Genomic DNA, 22010 nt, shown 5'->3' with positions numbered 1-22010 from the left:
AAAATTTTGTAAGCAGAGAATCTGAAATCGGTATTTCGAGTAGACCAAGCAAAAATCTGGAAAATGGAGACCAAAAATCCTGAAAAGTTCAATAAAAGAAGACAATCTGCTTGTTATTTTCAACATTTATTAGTAAGTACGATAACAACTAGTTAGGTAAATATTCTTTGACAATTCTTTGACTTAACATAACTATAAATTAATTCAGTTAATGACTTTATACATCAAATAAATGTTTCTCTCTGTACACATATAAATAAGCATTAAGGCACAAATAAATTCCTAATCAATTCGACATCAACTAGTTCCTTCTATCGTAAATGGAGTCTGGTCTGTTTACATTACTCTCGGAAAAGTCTGGCATGTAGCTATTGCGATAATTTATACTCGATGGCGGATCCGGGAGTCTCTCATCGTCTGATTCATCGATTCCGTAGATGAAACTTACTCGATCTCTCGTCATTAGATGTGCTGGAGTTTGGTTGATGTTGTGTTCATAGAGCTTCTTAAGCTTGATATATAAGGAACATCCAAGTATGATTCCAAATAATTTGGTTACGCAAATTCCTAATCCTACGGATCCAAGAATGATTAGTTGCTCGCGAAGGAAGTCCGTGAATTTGTAGATGCAACCCTGTGGATAGAAATTGGAATTTTAAACTCTGGATTTAATTTTAATCCTAGGATTTAATTTAAATCCGACGATCAAAATTTTAATTATTCAAAAATCTTACAGTATAAGGAATATTTGATGGATGTAAGCTTCTTCCACACAGCTGAGTCACAGTTACACAACATGAGTCAGGAACAACACGTCCATCTCTATCCACCAGCAAGTCATCCCTTGTAGATTTAATCCACAAACTCTCATTGTACTCCTCAAACCTCACAGCACCGCAGCACTTGAAATTCTGTTGCATGAGATCAACAGCCTTCGTTACACGCTCATCAATGGCATAATTGTTCTTGACTGTGTCACTGAGCGTCATGTTAAGCTCATCGGAAACATTTCTCTCGTAAATGTAAGCGACAGTTCCAGCTGACAGCTCAAATAGGAAGACTAAGATGAGGAGGATTATGTACTGTGGAATAAATAAATCTCATTAATTAGATATATCAATGATCAACGTCAATTACCACCCATTAAACAAAACGTTTTTAATTGCAAACAAGACCGAAGGGATCAAAGAGACTTAAGTCTATAAACAAGTGACATGTATGTCACGTTTTCTGTTTTGTTTTCGGTCTTTTGTGGCAAAAAAAACTTTATTTTAACAAGAAGTGATTTGTATAGTAACCATCGATATGTAAATGACTGTAGAACTATTTGATCTTTTTTGTGGCTAGGAATGAGGACAAGTTAGGGTAGTTCGGAAATAAAGCGCTTTTTTGGGTTTCTGGCTGGATTGTAAATTTTAGGATTTTGGTTGAATATTCCCAAAAGGCAAACAAAGCAGAAAATATGGAGAATTTCAGGAATTCCAGTTACTAGATTCCACCTGGGTTCCAAGTCGAAGCATGGTTCCAGTAAGTATCTTCAGTTCGGCGTGACTTTAAATTGGTATTGGATTCAGTAAAATTAAACCAGAAAAGTCTTAAAAGCTCAGTGGAGCCTTCTTAATTTATGCTGTTCGAGCTTCAACTCAAACTTGATACCACAACAACCACCAAAGACAAATCCATTTCATTACCGCAAAATCATTCTCGACGAAATCATTTTTCGCCAAAATAAAGAAGATCAAAGCAATTTGTTGAGTAATGAAGTTGAAGGCAATGAAAGAAAAGAAAGGAAAAATAATTTCAACTATTTAAAAGAGAAGAAAGAGAATTTTGCTACAGTTAAGTATCTCCAATACAATAATACAACGTGATATCTGTACAAAAATGTAATATTCCCGAGTAGTACACTATGGATTTGATTTGTCGTCGTTGAGTTGGATCATATGCCTGGAAATATGGTAAAGCAGATATGTGCCTTGCTGGTGGAATGGGCTAGGTGCTTGGCTCAAATTTGGTATTTGGTAACTCGGTCGGAGGTTCGAATCCCAGTCATTAGCAAATTTGATCATTTTCGGAAGTATAAATACTTTGACTGCTCAATGCAGCAACATTGGATTAAGGAACGGATCAGAACTGGAAATGCACCGGGGAGGCAAAAGAACCAGAACTACTAGATTATCTAATGATTGGAATATTGATGGAAAATACCTAAAAGTATCACTTTATGCCTTCAGAAGCTTGAATCTAGTCCCTGAATTAACAACACCTATAAATAAGCCATATCTGCGTGCTACTCGGGATTATTTCTCAAAAACACATCACTTAAAATATTTTTTCATTTCTTATTTTCGTAGCCAAACCATGGCAAACTTTTTATGGCTGTAATAACTCATGTTCGGCAAAATTTCTTTATCATGTAATTTGCTGACAGCAGTTTAAACACGATTCAATAGCTTGACATGCTTAATGTAGTGATTTTGTGTCGATTCAATAGCCATTTTTGCGCTAAGCACATGTTGAATGATTTATGAATGGAAATGAAATGGAACTTATTTAAAGCGAGTAGGCATTTAAGGAAATTTCTCAGGTGTGCTGGTACATAAATGTGATTAATTTAGATCTAATTTAGATGAAATTGATAGTGGTGGAATGTTTTTTGCATAAATGGTATCAGTTTTGGAATTTGTGTTGGAATTACTTGATGGATGTTTTGTGTATAAATTAGAAATTTATAATGTGCTGAGTAATGTTTAGTATTTGTTGATATTTGATCAGATTTTAATGTAAATTAAGGTTTAAATCCTTTTGCTTTTCAGATTTAAAAGATCCATAATGTCTAATGACATCAAGTCATCGCACTTAAAGTGAGGTTAAGTCTTATCCAAAGAGCTCATGGGATTGCTGTGTGAGCAACGATGCAGAAGTGCTGGTAATTAGAAATTGGCAGATCCAGCTGACTAAAGACAGATCCAGCTTCCGACGAATTCTAAAGGAATTAAGTACCGTTTGCCTTTGCCAAGCTCCCATGCGCCTTCGCCAAGGTAAGTAAGTAAGTCCCATCCCTGCACATCCAATTCATCCTCAATCCAATCACATATCTGGTGACAATCTACATATATAATTTATTTTAATGTCCTCTAATTATATTTATCAATTCGATCTTAATGAATCCCATTACGAATTTTACACACAGTCCAGTATGTCCACCATAAAGTCCATTAATTTAATAATAACTTACTGAATTGATTTTACCTTAAGTTTCTCATTTTCAATACTTACAATTAAAATAATTGCGCGATTTTCACGCTTTACACCGCAACATCCAATTATACTTGAAAGGATTGCACCAATGCCGGCTAATAGTAGTGCATATGTGCAGAACTGATAACTTGATGATGTTAATAATGCTACATATTGATGCTTGTATAATAATGTCCACACACTTAATGCTATGACTGCTGTGCCGGACATCTGAAATGAGATTAAAAAAAAATGTTGGAAATTTATGAATATTAAGTTGGTAAAATTTGAAGGTTTTGTGAAAGTTTGTGAGTTCGAATCTTAAAATAGAATCATAATTCAGCTTCTTACTGACATCCAACATCCAATTAGTTCCAATAAAATGTCATTTGTCTTAAATATTTCTTTATTTGACATCAATTTATTAATTAAAATGCAAATATTACATAAGAATATTTTAAAGAAATACGGAAAAGACAGTTGAAACTTGTTTGCTGCTGACATGTGTCAATATTTATTCACTTGCTGCATTCGAAATATTTAGTTGCACTGTAGAAATGTTTAATGAGTTAAACAGCAATAAATCAATCATTGAATACAGAATATATACGAGTTGTGGAAGGTGTTATTGTGGATTAATTTAATTTGTTTTTGAGGTTATGTATGGAAATTGAGCCCTTGTGATTAGAATTGTTACAATTTGCTTAATTTGGCTTACGTTATACCGATGCAATTTAATTAGCCTTAATTTTTGTGTCGCGAATGTACAAATATTAGTTGTTTTGACTAGAAACAGCGAAAAAGCACCCGAATCCGACTTGATTCTCTCTGGAATCGTACCCTTGTCATTAGAGTCAGTAGACCGACGCTCTAAACACTACATCAGTACTGCTTTATTGCTGCGTAGACTTTATGACTGATTTTAACTCAAAATTCATTTTAAAACGTCAAATTTGAATGAAAATTTCAAAACAAACTTAAATATTCAAGACTTAATCTCCCCAAGGGACTTAACAATCCCCCAAGCAATCAATTTAAATTCAAATTATTCACATCCAATTTCAAATGACAGAGAAAAAACTTTGATTGATTGATGATAAATGTGAATCTATCGCTTAAATATGTCAAATGACTATTTCAAAAGCAAATATTGATTTATCGACGATTTTCAAATTCCGCATAGATTGAAGATCAACTGACGATAATAAAAAATCATGATTTGTATATCGCTAATAATTTATAAATAGTGTTAAAAAATGACAAAATAAGTAAGAATATATAATAACAGTTTTGGCAAATAGAAACGTGATATTCTTGCTGAATTTTGACTTTGATGTTGATTTGCGATAAGAATATTTTAATATTTTTTACAGTTTAAGACGGAAAGTCATGCTGACAATAAACGATTTAATGAGTCAAAGAATGACTCAAATTTCATGTTCTGTCCATTTGACGCTTTTAAGTGTTTGTGATCCAATTACAACATAATTAAAAATCTTAATGCTGAGTGGATTGTTAGAAATTGACGTCATAGAGAGTTGAGGGGTATGGTTACTTTCATCTAAATTCTTGGAAACAAGGCATTGGTAATTGACAAGTGGTTGTCAGCGACATAGCTAGCTTCAGATGCAAGCTATGGTAGCCCATGGATCACAATTGATTGGATGTTGTTACCGATTAGCTGTCACCCATTAAGCACATGATCATAAGCCAGATTCGATGAATTCTGGCTTCAAACCAGAGATAAGTGAGATTTGAGTCGGTTTTTCGATTATTTATAAGGCATTTGTCTATTGTGACTTGTGCCTTGATGTCGAACATTGAAAAATACTCTAATGTGTTAAACTCCAGAGTACATGCATTCATTTACAATTGTAATTCTTATAGATCAATCGTTTATAATTCCCCAAACAGCACAATCCTCCAAACAAACTAGACAATCAAGCACCACATTCAACGCAAAACAACATCACGAATAACTTGCAAAAATCTGCATATATTTGATTATTATTTCATCAAATTTAAATTTCCATACAAGCAAATCCAAACGTGACATTAAAATAAATATTGGATTTTCATTCAAATTTAAAAAAATTCATCTGACTATAATATTACGAACTAGAATATCAAATAGTAATAAGAATAAGAATGAGAATATGCTAATTTCGTATAAGAATGTTGTAGATTGGATGTTGTGTGATGCTATGGTGTAGTTCCAGGGGCTTATTTAGGGAGAGACTTCTCAACTTCTCTGAATTTTCGAGATTAAATTTCGCCCTCATTCCTAAATTCTGGTTTTACTCAAGTTTTACCCCAGTGCAGTACTATCTAGGACTAGACTCATGACTATACCCAGGGTATACCTTCCTACGAGAAGCAACAATTGGGGCGAAACCAAATGCAGTACTTGTCATTTGTACAACGACACTCTTTGACCCTAGTACACCAGGAGGTCTTTTTGAGATGGTTCAAATCATCAAAATTCAATGTGCATTGTTACCTAACATTCAATTTAATCCCATCCCAAACCCCAAAATTTATTAGAATCCAAAATTGAATTTGAATGAAATTAAATCCGTTAATACATACGAGCCCATATATAATCATAAATGTCGAGACAAAAAGACGTAAACAATTATAAAGTTGAGAAGATCTAAAACATTTCCCCAATTCCACGTGAGTCATCAAAGACATCGTCACATCTTAAATGTGAAACAATTCAGAAATTGATGATAATTTTGAACATCAACCTTGATTGTGACGATGCTGATCTTCCTCTTCTTTTTGTGCTTTCATTCTTTCCGATCGTCAATCTATCCAGACATTTAATAGGTACGATGAAATTTAATTTAGTTGTTAGGTGGGTGTGTATGGAATATAATAATGATTGTCATGTGCATCAATTTGTAAACTTTGATATTTTTTGAAGACTTTTACAGATTTTTATGACACAAAACAACATGTTTTATTAAATTTTCGATTCCATTTTTGTATTTACTAAATTTCATGACTTTCTGTTGTTTTAATCCTATTGGGAATAAGACGATGAGATTCATTTCTCATCCCACTCAATGATGGACTGATCGGATTGCAGTAAATTCTTTTTTGGTCTATGAATTCATATTGAGAGTAGTTTAGATATTATAGATATTAATTTTTAGAGTGCTGAACACAATTTGGCAAAGCACATTGATTATAAATGGCTAAAAATACGACGCTAGAACATCATTATTCTGACCAAGGTTAGGTTTGGCTTCAACCTCTGTTATTAATTATGCCTTGTCTATAGAGACGTGATCAAAATTAAGTGTTCCATGATTATCCCGAGACCCAATACTAATCGAAGTCATCGAAGGCTTTACTTCTGGAAAGGTTCTCCATATGATTAAAGATGCGTCAATCAGCTCAATCAAAACTACACATTTCTCATATATCATGAAAACTGAACGACTCTAGCTTTTAATTCCCAATAGAATAGATGTCTACAATTGAATGATCAAGCATGATCAATCTTGTAAAAATTCTACGATTTTCATCAGTTCCAAGAATCGTGATTGTGGAATTATTTATCGATTGGAATATCATTTTTATTGTCATAGTCAGCGTGTTAGTCATTAATGATTTTATGTGGAAAAAATGAAATCATGATACCAAATTTGGAATGATAAGTCACAGGAACATTGATTTCTGAGTACAAATTGTAAATTCGGTGATGAAATGTGAGTCTTAAATTCTAAGTGGACTTTTGTAATTTGATTCCAGTGAAGATCTGTTGAGAATTTTTGGAGGAATGATTTGGATATTTTGATGACCAAATAAGGTCAGTTGTTAAGTTTATTCTTGATTGCTCTAGCACAACAAGTTTATTGCAGAAATCTGTGATCTTTTAGAATAACTCAATATGATTTGTCTGATACCCCAACTCTAGTCATCCTCTCCAAGCCAAACAACAGCAATAAACCAAATATTTGGTTTAAAAACTCTAAAACCAACATAATCTAATCCCAAAATCCACGCTAATACCCAAACATCTCTAAGAACAAAATTTCCAAATCACTTCTATTCCATTCATTCATTTATCTCCGCTTTATATCTTAATCCGATCACTCGAAAACTACAAATTGTAACAAGAAACGTTTAGAAGCCTCAAAGATAAATCTTCGGTTTAAAATAAGTTATTTCCTTTTATTCTACAATGACAAATTATGATCGTCATCTCGACATGACTCTATCAGCCTCTACTTTGTTGGAATTCCTTTTTGAAAAAAAAAAGATGAAAAATTGTTCGTGACTAATGTTAATTCCAATAATGACTACCACATTTAATGATTATGAGAGACGAAATGAAGAAATTGGTTCATAATAGCAATCATATGCCTTTTTAATACAGTTATGGTTACTGACAACATTACAATCCAGTCAGAACGAACAATTTGTTAAGCAAACATTAAAGTCAATATTTAAGTGCGAGTGCACAGCATATCGATGTTCAAAGCATCATTAATATTTTTTTTGTTCCTTTTAACTTCGTCTTATGTGAACAGCTTCAAGTGTTTGTTTTATGAGATGCCTTTTGACTTTCTTTCGTGGGTCTTGTTAGGAAGGGAATATAGATGATGTCACTAAACATGTAGTTAATGAATTCTGAGTTTATTATGCATTTTAATAGGATAAGAAGTAAGATGAGTGGTGCCATATGAATCTCAATTGCTACAACAGACCTGCATTGAGTTAAGTTATCATAAACTCATAGAATCCAGCAAAATCAATGATCATTAAATAGCCTTAGATAAAATTTCTCAGACATAACTTTTAAATGAGTCCTCATTGTGGATTTTATGGAAAACTGGATGAGAATTCAAGTGTACTTTTGCATGGTTGGGTAGATTTATTTATGTTTGACAAACAAAAAAGAAATTCAATGGTTAAAATGTTGTAGGATTAGTTGGTTCGGTGCTTGCCATGTTTTTAAAGAAGATTTAGCTTGAAACTATTGTAAATTTTAGTTTAAATGTAATTTTTCATCAAAAAACTTTTTGAGGTGAGAAATATTTTAGGTTGGAAAATTCAAATTCATAAAAGTTCGTTATTAATTTAAATTAATTGATGTTAATCATTGACTTGAATGTTATTAGTGTTAGAATGTTTAAAAATCTAAATTTTCAGTCCCAATATGACCTAACATTTTCCCTTTGAAATCTAATCCGAACGAAATGTCATAAATTTATTACGTCCAACAACTCAAATATGAGAAAACCAAATTAAAATGCCATGCATCAAGCGGTTCTTTCATCCAATTTAGAGAAAAAACACAACATAAAAACTTCTTGCTGTGCAGCGATTCAATTTAATTTTTTATGAACTGTAAAAGTTGCCCATTTAATGTAATTAGCCGAGGGAATTATTGAATTTTTTAAAGCCTTAGTTGAGATTCAGATAAGCTTGGTCGTAAAACTTTAAATGTGACATTTTAGACATAAAAATATTTGAATTGTTTGATGTAAAAATTTTTATTGTTTTTAGAATTTTTGCTAGTTAAAGTTATGAGTTGTTGAATTTTAATGGATGAATAATGGCCGTTGCTGCTTTTGGCACAGATTTAATGAGAATTGTGAAACTAAAGTGCTATTAAGTCTTTGTTCACACCCTAAATTCACTCATTAATCTCATCAATAACTTAAAAGAGCCTTCAAAATCCAATTCCATAACCCATAACTGACCATCAAGTCTATTTAAATCCGTTCAAATCTACTTCCATATTCCACCATAAAATGCACAGAATTTAAATGGAATTAATTTAAACAAAGAAAAAATTAATGATCCGAAAAGAATTTATTATTAAAAGTCTCGTGTTTCAGTCACATTCCCAACAACTTAAGTCACTCGAGTTCTCAAAAAAAGTCATAAGTTTTTATTACAGTTTAAGAGTTTTACAATGACTTAATAGTAATAATAATAAAAATAATTCATTTTGATTAGTTTTTTAAGGGAATTTAAGAGTTTGGAGGGAATTAGAATTTCAAAGAACAGCTTTACTTAAACTGTGCTCCTTAATTCTGCAGTATGTGCTGTTTGATAATATTGTATTTGGTATTGGTAATTGGCTAACGGAATCCAGCGATAGAGCCAGCTTCAGGAGACGTTTAAGGAAGATTATGGAACAAATTTTGCATAGAGAACAAGGTTTAAGTGATCGTTTCACCCGAATTTCAGGCAACCTCCGTTGGTTCATTTAGTTACAACACTTAACATGTAATCGAGAAAGCGAGGGTTCGAGTCCTACATGGACTATGTTATGGGGAAGGGTCCTGTTTTCTCATGAAGCTTAGTTGTGGTAAGGTTACGAATAGAGTATATCATTATAAGCTTCAATCTTAGCTATTCTGATCGAGAAAATCCAAAGTTACTGCACTGAGTTCATCAAAGAGATAGCTCTTCATAGTTTGATCACCTGACCACACCAAGCACGTAACCAACTTTCTATTGATCTTCAAAAATTATTTTGATCGCATTGGATTTCCCACATTAACTAAATAGCTTCCAATTATTCTAGATAATCAATAATATCCATCTATTCAGTTCCATCCTACCAATCTCTCACAAAACCCCAAATTATTTTCTACACATCTAATTGTCATTCATTTATTAATGATCGTGTGTGTCCGTAGCGCGGCAATAAATTAAAGATTTGTTGTTTCTTTAGTACTTAATAATACATCAAATTCTTTAATATGAAAATTATTACAAGAGCATCAACTGTGCTGGTTGGTGGTATCTAAAGAGACATTGAGTCCCTTAAGGCTATGAATTTAATGGTTTTTTGGGTAATAAAATATTATAAATCGGAACCGGTTCTTGACTGCTACTATCGAATTACAGCATTTTTTTGAGGAATTAAATTTCATTTCCTTTTTTAGAAATAGATTTTTTTATTATTATTTTATTGGTGCCTTTGTTGTGAGATTTCACAGGAAAGTGGTTGTTGGGTTAGTTTTGACTGATTTATGCGTTCTATAGAGACATCTTTGTTGACCATTAATTTGAATGCTCATGGTGTCTTGCTCAACTAAGTATCTTATTATTGGAAGGAGACTGTTGATAGAGACTTGCTATGACCTTGACTTGGCACTTGGTATTGGCAAAGGCTAGCCAGAGGTAGAGCTAGTTCTAGACGCCAAATAAGATAGATCATGAATGACAACTGATTAGTGACACGTAAACGAAATTCGGTCCATGACATTTGCCAACATTTTTGCGGCCAGCTCTTGTGTGCCACAGCACAAAGATTGCCAACCACTGTCTTAGAGCCACGTAATTCAAAAACATTTTCGTTCAAAATTTTTAATTTATAAGAGTTATTCTCATATCTTTTATTTTGTTTTGAGTCATCTTCCTGTTATTCATGCTATAAAAATAGTAGCTAACATTGTTATTTCTTTGTATGTATCGCATAACATCACAACTCGGAAAAAAGGTTAACATTGTTTATTTTTTTTTATCAAATTCATTCGCACACAATGATTGAAGTTTCAATGTATTAATGATGTTCTGCATATGTTCGCGAATGTGTTTTTATTATCTGTGTATTGAAAAAAATTGCCGAATTTACAATCAACTCTCAATACAGTGAAAAGTATTTATGAATATGATCTCATAGAATTGCTCAGAATGAAATTATTTGCCGACTAGTTAGGATGTTTTTGTGCATTTTTTTGGTTAATTTGATTAATAATTGTGATTTAAAGTGATATTGTTGTGAAATTAGATGATTTAATAGTTGCATAGCATGGAATCAAAGTGAAAATGACTATAAATTGTGAAAATAAATCAAAACATTTGCAATCGTTTAGAATGAATCAAAGAATTTCATAACTAAGGCTAATTCACAAGATGTCTTTCGAAAATTCACTTGATAATGATATAAATATGATCGATTGTGTTGAAGAGAAATGTGATATAGAAATGGAAGTTGATGATGATCAAGCAAGATCACCAGAAAAAATAATTCCATTAAAGTACGAAGTAGAAACAGTCTTGGACGGAGAAGTAATACTTTCTTCACCACAAGAACTAAAAACATGTGAAAAAGATGATCTAGTGCATATTGACATACAAGTTAAAAGTGAAGAATTCGAACAAATTAATTTTTCTAGACAATCGTTGCTAAACGATTCAGAAAAGCCAATATTTGTGTCATTTAGAAATGCAAAGAATGTCAGGTTCTACTGGAGGGCACGGAAAAGTGATAAATTTTATTCACTGAATATTAGTGAAGCATCTGATGGAACTATAACTTCATTTTGCAAGGAATTCCTAATTAGTGAAGTTATTAATAAGAGAAATGGTAAGCATGTCATTCTGTCTTTTATGGAGCTCCGGCTTGTATCTCGAGTGGCATAAATGAAGTAAGCTCCGCAACGGAGCATTTAGGCTTCCCTAAATTTTTTTTATTAATACCAAATAGACTGTCTGACTTAAAGAGATTTAGTGGAGCTTTTTTCATTTGTGTCGCTCTGGACTAAAGATGACTGTTTCATCCGGTTATTAATCATACTTCTCATTTTCATTTTCAGGCATTCTGCAAGGATCTAATGGCAAAAGTGTGATTAATATTCGCGATATCGGGAATAGCCAAAGATGTGATCTTTTACGAATAGCTGTAATGCGGAATAATTTTAATTTAGTTAAAAATCTACTGCAGTTCAATTTCAATGTTGACAGGAAGAACGATGATGGATCAATAGCAATTGATAGCGCTTGGAGCATTTATTGCAACTCAATTCACGACAATGAAAAGAAGAAAAGCAGTTCCATTATGATGATTCTTCTTGAAGCTGGCTCGAGGAATCCGATAAAAATTAAGGATATTTCCAAAGAATTCATTTACAAAGAAGCACCTGAAGAAGTCAAGTACTTTTTGGACAATAATGAACAATGGCATGACTATGTAGATGAAAATGATTTAAAAAGTCTCGACAACCTGTTTACTGAAAATTCAAATTATAATCGTCACTGCTATAATCGACACAATCAATCCCTTATGATGACTGCATTAATTTCAGGAAACGATGAGATTCAAGAGTTTTTATCTGCGAGAGGATGCATTATAGGAATCCATGAAATAGATGAGTTCAAAAGTTTAATGAAAAATAATGAAACTAAAATGAACAGGCATATTAAACGAGTGAAACTAAATGCACATACAAATCCATTAATGCACGTCTATATTCTTGAAGCCTGTTCTATAATTGTTAACAGTGTTCCGAATTTTAAAAAGTACTGGATGTCAATACAGAAAGCATTAAGAGCTCTAAACAAAGATGATGATTGCTCTTTAATCCTTCAACTTGCAGCAACAGTTAAAAATTTGACTATTGAATGGGATTTTGAGCTTGATACAGTTTGTTACATGATTCCAACAAGATCAGTTTATTCAGTTGGATGCTGTGATGGAAATGGAACTATTTACTTAGCTGGTAAAGAATTATTGAATGAAGATAAGAAATATGAAGTCTACGGACACATAATTCACGAATTTTGTCATGTTGCGTTAAATGTAACTTACATGAATGTGTTTCTACCTTATCCAATCGGCGAATCAAGTCAAAAGAAATATTTTAGAGAAAAAGTAGTTAAGGAATGTGAAGATCATCAGAAAGACGAAACTCTTATAGAAATAGCATTTGAAGAAGATGATGTGAATAAATTCGAATACACAAGAGATTGCGAGTTGATTGTAAGACCAATTCATATCAAAATGCAATACAAGTTTAATCTTCATAAGTTTAATTTTTGTAAGAAAAAATTTAGTTATCTTTTTAATCTTTTTTTTGATTCAATTTTGAATGATATGGGGGAAACATTAAAACTTATGTCAAAATTGAACGACAAGGAAGCTTTAGTCAAATATGAAGATCTTACTAATCCAATGAAAATCAAAATTTATCATACAAAAGTTAGGCTTAATGGAGTTGAAAATACTTTTAAGGAAATTATTGGCAATTTTGATGAGTTTGAAAATATAATTAAAGCTTGTGGATTGTCGCCAGACAGCATTAAGAATTGTTTATTAAATAACAAAATATTTCAGTTTACGGAATCGAATAATAACACTAAAGAACATGAGTATGAAGTCATTAATCGAAAATTCATTTTAAAACTTCAAAATGAGGAGAATATTGATGAAAATGTTCAAGTAATTTCGAAAAATCTCGATGAAATAATTGAATTTGTTAAAATTTCAAAAGTCTTTATCCTTGCTGATGAATCAGGTGCAGGAAAGACAGTTACTTTAAAACATATTAAACAATATTTAGATGAGAAAAAATACTTTACTGATCATTGGATTTCATTTATTACTTTAAAAAATAATGAAGAATATTTTATGAAATTCATTAATAAAGATCACAATGCCTTGTCAATTTTGCGTACAATTCAAAATATAAATCCAGGAATTGAGTCTGAAATTTTTAATAATATGTTTGAGAATGGAAAAGTTATTCTGTTTTTTGATGGATATGACGAAATCTGTCCAAAAGTTGACACATTTTTTATTAAATTTTTAAAAGAAATTAAAGAAAAAATGATTAAAATTAATGAAAATGGCGAAAAAATAGAGAATCAAATTTGGATCTCAACTCGTCTACAACATAAAAAGGAACTTGAAAAAGCATTGAAAACAAAAGCTTTCATGCATGAACCTCTATCCAGAGAAGACATAGAAAATCTTTTCATACAAACCTACAATAAGCACAAGAAGAATGATCAAAAAGATAAGCAAATTATTCTTAAAGAATTTAATAACTTTTATGAATTCATAAATACCGACAAGTACGGCCAAAAATGGTCAGATTCATTTGACTTAAATAATCCTTTATTGATAACAATTATTGCAGAACTTCATGCAAATAATAAGATTGAACTGAATAGTGAATCATTAAACTTATATAATATTTTTGAAAAAATAACAGAAAATGTTAGAAAATTTCATGATTCAAAAGTTAATGTCAATGACAAAGATCCAACGATAACGCATTTTACTCTCGGACATGTTCATCAAGTATTAGCATTAACATACTTATATCATGAGGATTTAATCGAGAATTTATCGATAATTAAATTATGGAAACTCGAGAAATCTAAATGGAAAGTTAGTAAGATTCAAAGATTTGGATTTGTAGATCTTGATGCTGAGTTTGATGAAAATCCAATTGGAAAATATATCCACTTTAAACACAGATCTTATGCAGAATATTTCCTAGCTGAGTTTATAGTTTCATTTTTTACATGTGGATTAAAAATTGATGATGAAGATTTGAACATTATTTTCAATAAAATCACCATAGGTATTGATAGCGGAATTATCTTTAAATTTATTTTAACTTCCATGTTAAACAATCCGAACAGAAAAATCAAAAGTCATGAGAAATTAAACAAATTAGAAGAATTGCTTATCAAAACGAAAAATGACTTCGAAAATGATAAAGAAAATGATCATTTTACAAAATTTCAATCAAGTCTAAATAACTATTATTTAATAAAAGATGAATTGATTTTTAAGCTTCTCTGCATTTTTTTACTCAATAATCGTGATATTTTAGAGAATTTTTTTCTTTCAAAAAAGAATGAAAATTTCTTAGAATTTGTCCTTTTAAAGGGTAATTTGTATTTTGTTGGTATAAGAACTATAATAGAAGTCCTCGAATTAGTATTTGGATTAAAGTGGAATAAACGTTTTATTAGAATTAAAAATAGAAGAAAATATAAATTTAATAAAAATAATTTGCTAAATATATATCCACATAAATTCAACAGAACAAATCAAATAAGAACATTAAAACTATTTGAGTTTATAGAAAATGAATTTAATGCTGCAGAAAGACTTTCAATTTATGAAAAACATTTTGAAATGTGGTTTTCAGATGTAATGAATAAAGAAATTCTAGAGCACATGATGAGAAGAATGAATGGTGTTTCTTCTGATGAGGAAGAGACTTTTACAAAAATTTGTCATCTTTTTGTAAAATACTCTAGGATTGGTGATAAAATGTATTTAAAACACGAGTTGGATCAAAAATTAGAAAACCATACAGAACATAAACATTTGAGAATTACTTTAAAAGTTTACTGTTATTTAATATATGAAATCTTTAAAAGTATAACTCATTTAAATGAGGAATTAAAAGATAAGAAAGAATATCTTAATAATTCAGAAATTTGGAATAATTCAAATGAATCCAAAAATGAATTCAGAAGAATTTTTATTCTTAAAAAGATTCCAATGGAAATTTTTTATCTTTTTTCAAATGAAGATTTTTTGAAATTTCAAAACTTAATTTATGAAGTTTTTAAGGATAATCCAGTAGAATTAGAAAAATGTCTAGATTATCAAACATTCAATAAGCTGTTTAGATATGAAAATTTTTTTATAAAATTTCAAAATTTTATTTCAACCTTCGAAAACGAAAAATTAAATAAGAAAGTTTATCATTCAATCTTATTTCACGAATACAATCATTATACTCCATTTTCAATACGCAGTTCAGAGGTTTTTCAAAAAATCATATCTTTATACGAGAAATATAAGGAATCAAATGAAGAAATTCAAGATTATTTGAATCCTAAAAAGGGTTTTTTGAAACAATTGATTTCAAATCTTAATTATGAAAAGTATCCAATAGTGGTCGATTTTTTAAAACAAGTTTTCAATTCTAATGAAACTAAACTGAAAGGATATTTGTTAGACGTTAAAGTTAATAGCTATTTGATTATAAATGAAGAAGAGTATGATTCTTTAAGAAAATTGTTAAGTGAAATTTTAGGAAATGACGAGAAAGATATTAAGAAATGTATTAAAAAATATTTATCAGTTTTATTTGAAAATAATTCTTTTCTCTGGGCAAATCCTTCACAGTTTACTAGACTTGTAGATCAATGTTTACATTTTTTTGAGGGGTCTTACGTAGAATTGCGGAACTTAATTTTAAATGAAGAAATATTATTTAAATTGATCATCAGAAAAACGGATGAAACATTTCCAAAATTAATAGAAATGGTTAATACTGTTTTTAATTCAGACGAAGAATCCCTTATAGCTTATTTTGCAAAACATTTTGATTCCATTGACGAATTATTTGAAAATATTGAAAATTTAAAAAAATTTGAAGTGTTTTTAAATGAAATATTTTGCAAAGATGAGCTGAAAATCAAAGTAATTTTTCAGAAGATTTTGAATTGGAATTTTAAAGATATCGTAAACAGTGCAATTGAAAGTGTTAAAATAATCGAAAATTTGAAATTTTTTTTAAAAAATATGAATTTACGGACAAAAACTTCTTGAAAGATGTTGATATAAGTTACATATTTTTTAATTGTGACATGAAAATTTATGAAACCATAAAAGACTTTTTATTTGAAATTTTTGATGAAAACAAAGAAGATTTTAAATTTTGCATTTGGTCTGGCGACAGAGATAATAATTTAATATACAACATTAAAAGACTCAAATTATTTGAAGAATTTTTAATTGAATTTTATCCTCTTGATAAGCACATTGTTGATGAATGTATGAAAAAAATTTTATTTTATTATTACGAAGATGATTGTGACGAATTTTGTAATCATTTTTCTTATTTTAGTTTCAATGACGATGAATTATCAATGTGCAATGAACATAATCCATTAATTTGGGTTTTCTTTGATGAATATATAGAAGACATTCCAAGTGTAATAAACCTTTATGTCAAATATAAAGAATCTTGGAAATGGTTTCAAGATTTGTTTATTTCGTTATTTCCATTTGATAAAATCAGCATTTTATGTGAAAATACTTATAAATTGCTTAAAGATTTGATTACCCAAATCTTTGAATCAAAAGAAGACTTACTTTGCAAGCATATTAAGGATAACTTCCAAGAAATTTTAAGAGATAAAAGTGAAAATTGTGTAGATTTTTGTAAAACCTTTAATTTAATTAACTTAAATGATGATGAAATGTTATCTGAATGTTCAGGAGAAAGTACTGAATCAAGTGATAATGAGGAAATGCCTTCCACTAGTCGTCAAAATCAAGCAAGTAATTATGATCCAAAAGCTCAAGCAAGATTGCAAGCTTATCTTGACAATGAGTCATCAGATGATGAATGATCCTTTAGAAAAGGATTTTTTATTTAAAGAATTTAAATTTAAATTAGTTTTAAAAAATTAAAAAATATATGTTAGGAATTGTTAGTTAAATCAACAAATTGTTTTGTTCAGAAATTAGTTTTGATTTTAAATAAAATTAATTAACGACCGTTAAGTGTTAAACTTTGACTCTTTAAAAATAGATTTCATTATTTAATTTTAAATTTATATTTTAAGCTAAAAATCAGCACTTGACTTCGCTATATGTTCGAATGGACCAAAAACTATTAGAATTAGTCATCAACTAGACCAGTGTCGGGCAATCTGTGTGCCTTGACAAAAAGTTTTTTTGGAAATGGACTTAGCATTAGCTCAGAGGTAGGAAACCTTTTTTGTACCACGACTCAACTTAGTATTAAGTCATGATCGTAACCGCTCAAGCCATGCTCATTAGTGTTGCAGCACACAAGTTGCTCACTACTGCTTTATCTTGTTATAGCGTATCATTCTTCACTTGAGATGGTTCCAAAAACAAAACACTTAAGTCCTTCAAATTTCATTACAATTGAAGCTTCAACTGGCATTCGAGAGTCAGTGATAGAGCAAACTATGATTTGCAGTTGGTTTGTAAACCCAGAAAACAAGTAGTTAAGTAGGTATGAGACCACATTCCAAAAAGGGGCAGGGGTTTGACCCATTGGGCAATTCTGCCCCAACTTAACACGCCTCAGCTTAGTTGCAATCGAAGATTAAGCAAAAATATCTCAAATATAAATTTCATGGACATTTCTTACTCATCTTGATGTTGATTATTAAGTCAGATCACAATGTAGCTTGCTTGTTTTGTTGTATCACAAAACATAATCTTCAAATGAAAACGATAAACAGCTTTTGCGGATTATGATCGTTGAGTGAGCTCAACTACTTAAATCTGACACTTTTAAGTATGACTTTGGACTCTCTTATGAGAAGATTTTATGTGATGAATGGAACTGAATTGTTTCGTAAATTGAAAATTAATTTTTTTTCTTCTTCCATTTACAATAATAATCTTAGAAATAAAAATAGATGAATGAAAAAAAAGTAGCGCAGAGCTATGAAAATAGGCATTAAGTTCCATAAATATATCAAATTAAAAAATAATGATTTTAAGTTTTAATTGACTTTGAACCAATGTGAATTATTTCTGTTGGAGATTGGAAATTGAATGTCTAACTTGGGTGCCGCGGCACTCTATTGTCCAGTCAAGAATGGTTGGCAATATCATGAACTGTATGTCGCTATGTCAACAACTTCGTGACGAGATAACTGCAAAGCAGTGAGTCAAAATATCACTGTGACTTAACTCAATCTCAGAAATATCAAGCACGGTCCTATTCTGCGGTCCATAACGGACCTATTCTTCCAATACAAAGAAATATCAAGCACGGTCCTATTCTGTGGTCCATAACTTACCTTTTCTTCCAATACAAAGAAATATCAAGCACGGTCCTATTCTGCGGTCCATAACAGACCAATTCTTCTAGTACACGATATAATATAATCCATCAAAACAAAACGATTATCTACTAATAGCAATAAACATATTTATTCCTAAACGTTTATCAATTCAGACTAAGCTTCTCTGTATTTCCCAATTTTGCTTCAGCATTCCAGATAAAATTACCCAAAAGCGATTGAATTGCTGTTGTTTTATTTTAAGATCCATAAAAATTATAATTTTTTTTTTCAGCTTGTTGCTCCCACATGCTATAAGCGTTCATTTACATTTCGTTTTTTTGGCAAGTTGTATGTCCAAGATTCAGCTGTTTTGGAAAGAATTTTGTTACCTTCCATTACCAGCTGGGCTTGAAATTAATGTTGAGGAAATGAAAATAATTCACAAATTCTTCTTTTGTAAGCAGTGCTTGAATTTATTATTTATTATTATTATAGACAAATTATAGTGCAACATGCTTGTCGTCACTTGTGAATGACCTCAATGGAAATCAAAAAAATTGTCTAAAATAGGAAGTCGCATGATTTAATAGCAAATTGATATTATCGATATATAAATTATAGATAGGTGAATATCCAATAATATTTATGATTACCAGTGGGCTGAGTATATAATTTTGTAGATCATCGTCAACAGAAATGCTTTTAAAATTTATTGTTTAAATAATTTAAAATTCATGGGATTAATGGTCAATATTGTGGTTAGTTTTTGGATAATCTACGATGTTTATGTCCAATTTTGTTGATATTTTTAAAGATTATCGGTTATAGATGGGTATATGGTTGTATTTTACTGAACATTAATGATATTGGATTAGATTATTTATTTTCATGTGGATTTTCCACTTTGAGTTTTTGGAGATGAATAATTTGCATTAAATTTGATAAAATTAGGGAAAATTGAGTATATTTATGATTATTGGTTCGGAGCAAGCAAATTTGGAAAGTTTGAAGCTTTGGGAATATGCCAATCTCATGAAAAATGACTCTTAAGATTCAAACTCAAAACGTAAACAATCAATTCACAATAAATGTTAAAATTCCAAAAAATACTCACAAAGAAGACTATATCAACAATAATCAGCACATATTTGATAAAATTTATGCTGCAGCAATCGGAATCACGTGTCTTTGGTTTCTTGACTTTGATTTGTTTTTGCGTCTGTTTCTTTTTTAGATTCTCCTTACCATTCTCGCCATTCTTTTGATAGTTATTGTTGTTATTATTATTGTTATGATTCTTGTTGGCTGTGCCATTCTTGGCTGATTTATTTGGTGCCATTGCACTTTCTTATTATTTATAACCGATATATTCTTGTCGTATACACTTATAATTGCCTGTGCACTTTCCTTTCTCACAAAAAGGTAACAAGCATACTTTTTAAAAATTCACAATGAGTCTTTCTTATTCCCATTCAATTGGAAACAGAAAAATACATGATATTGTGGTTAAACAAGAATTTCTGCGTTAATTCACTTAACAATTTTATTTTTTTTACTTTAACCACAGTTGTGCAATTGAGTGGCTTCATGCATTGTCAATATACTCTTTATTCCATCACATTGCTGTGCATTTTTCGTTGTCAGATTGGAATTATTAACAACTGTGTCTCTTGTCTTTTTTTTTCGTTCCTTGTTCTTGTTTTCTTTCATGCGGTTCTTGTTACTGTTTATTGCATTTAGTGGAGTTCAGGCATCGCTGATAATGATAATGATGATTATTGTTGATTGGAAAATTGTTTAAAATTGAGAAGATCACTAAAGTCCCCAAACAACACACAAGAACAATGACCCAAAATTCAACTATTATTCACTATTCCACCCACACTAGTCCACTCTACAGTCCATTGCACTTTTCATAACAATCCGTGTTAAATCACTCAATGAATTTTCTTAAACGATGATTTCACTTTATTGGCATTCAATCGTCCAACAATTGCCTCAATCTTAATTCTTCTCTATCACATTCTCAATTTTACATGATTTGCTGCCTTGTCCAAGCTGATTTTTTTGTTTTGTTTTCTTATTTTAATATAAAATAGTTGTTGTCTAAGTTCAGAAATTGTTGTCTCGTTCTGAATAGAATTGGAATTCCTTCTTTTTTGATGTGAATGATGTTAACAAGAATAAGGCGATAGGTTGATAGTTCTGTGATGGTTCTATTGTTGATTTCTAGAATGAGAATAAGAAAAAGATGAAATTTTAGTTTTATTGAATTTTTGAATAATTTTTATGGAATTTGATGGATTTTTATTAAGGAATTTTGTTATAAGGATGACGAGTTTGTAAGGCATACAGCATGGAAATGCAAAAAATCAAACCACTTGTGGACGTGACTCTGGCGGACATGTTGTCGAATTTAAGGGATTCCAGCAAGTGAAAGCAACGCCGACGACCATAAACAAGTCTATTAGGGCACAGTACCCAACACATCAATGTACTTAAAGCTAAGTTGCAGTTAGTTGCCAAAAAGGAGTAAATTCACTATTTGGTCACCATTTGCTACTAAATATATCATCTTGACACCTTAGTTCCAACATTTCATTATGTACCAATCAGACTTCTAAAAATTTCAAATAGAATTTCAACTCCAATTATTCATTAATTTGTAGCACTATAAGAACTTTCAAACGTGACACATCCAACACGTTTTATGTATTTAAATGTCAATTCATATCACGTTATACCCTTGAACTCAGCAAGTTATTGCTCATTAGTACACTAATTGATGTGATAATTTGTTGAGATGTTGGCTACGTTCAATGGACATTTCGAACATATAACCAATATATGCTTTTAAGATAATGGAACTTCTTTTTTTTTATATCCCATTCACATCATCATCATCGTGAGCAATAAATGTTCTCTGCTTTACCGTATGTCTTTTCATTCTTAATTTCTTCTTTATTGCCTCATTCTTCTTGCCTCTCTGTGATTGTAAAGCGAGGCAGCAAGAAGATTTTTTTTTGTACATTTAAATTTAAATTTCATTCATAAAATTTTATTTTTTTTGCTCAAAAGATTCTCATTCTTGTTTTGTCGCTTTTGGATGGTTTGAGAATGTGCAGCGTTGTTTTTAATTGATAGCATGTGTGACATAAGATCATGCTTGTTATGATTTATGAATGAAAATTTGAGATTGAATGGTT

At 30.6% G+C, this 22010-nt stretch overlaps 2 protein-coding genes across 6 annotated transcripts in view; one reads left to right on the top strand and one right to left on the bottom strand.

Annotated features, from left to right (window-relative positions):
- Window positions 1–105: 105 nt before the first annotated feature.
- LOC139086341 (CD151 antigen-like) overlaps window positions 106–22010 on the bottom strand; it is a 46898-nt gene continuing 24993 nt past the window's right edge. For all 5 annotated transcript variants that reach the window (XM_070634765.1, XM_070634761.1, XM_070634764.1 and 2 more), the window contains 4 exons: window positions 19919–21033; window positions 3280–3471; window positions 735–1082; window positions 106–634 (listed from right to left, as the gene is read on the bottom strand). In XM_070634765.1, the coding sequence (XP_070490866.1) occupies window positions 302–634; window positions 735–1082; window positions 3280–3471; window positions 19919–20143 (1098 nt within the window). In that variant the 5' untranslated portion in view covers window positions 20144–21033 and the 3' untranslated portion in view covers window positions 106–301. The remainder of the gene's footprint in view (window positions 635–734; window positions 1083–3279; window positions 3472–19918; window positions 21034–22010) is intronic.
- LOC139086402 (uncharacterized) lies at window positions 11001–17385 on the top strand. Its single transcript, XM_070634851.1, has 3 exons — window positions 11001–11584; window positions 11814–14897; window positions 17252–17385. Exons 1-3 carry the CDS (start codon window positions 11131–11133, stop codon window positions 17383–17385), a joined length of 3672 nt encoding a protein of 1223 aa, XP_070490952.1. The 5' UTR covers window positions 11001–11130.

This window comes from Chironomus tepperi, unplaced genomic scaffold, assembly GCF_022539635.2.
Source record: "Chironomus tepperi strain 1889 unplaced genomic scaffold, CSIRO-AGI_Ctep_v1 contig_85, whole genome shotgun sequence".
Taxonomy (NCBI): Eukaryota; Metazoa; Arthropoda; class Insecta; order Diptera; family Chironomidae; genus Chironomus; species Chironomus tepperi.
This window is presented reverse-complemented; position numbering and strand designations above follow the sequence as displayed.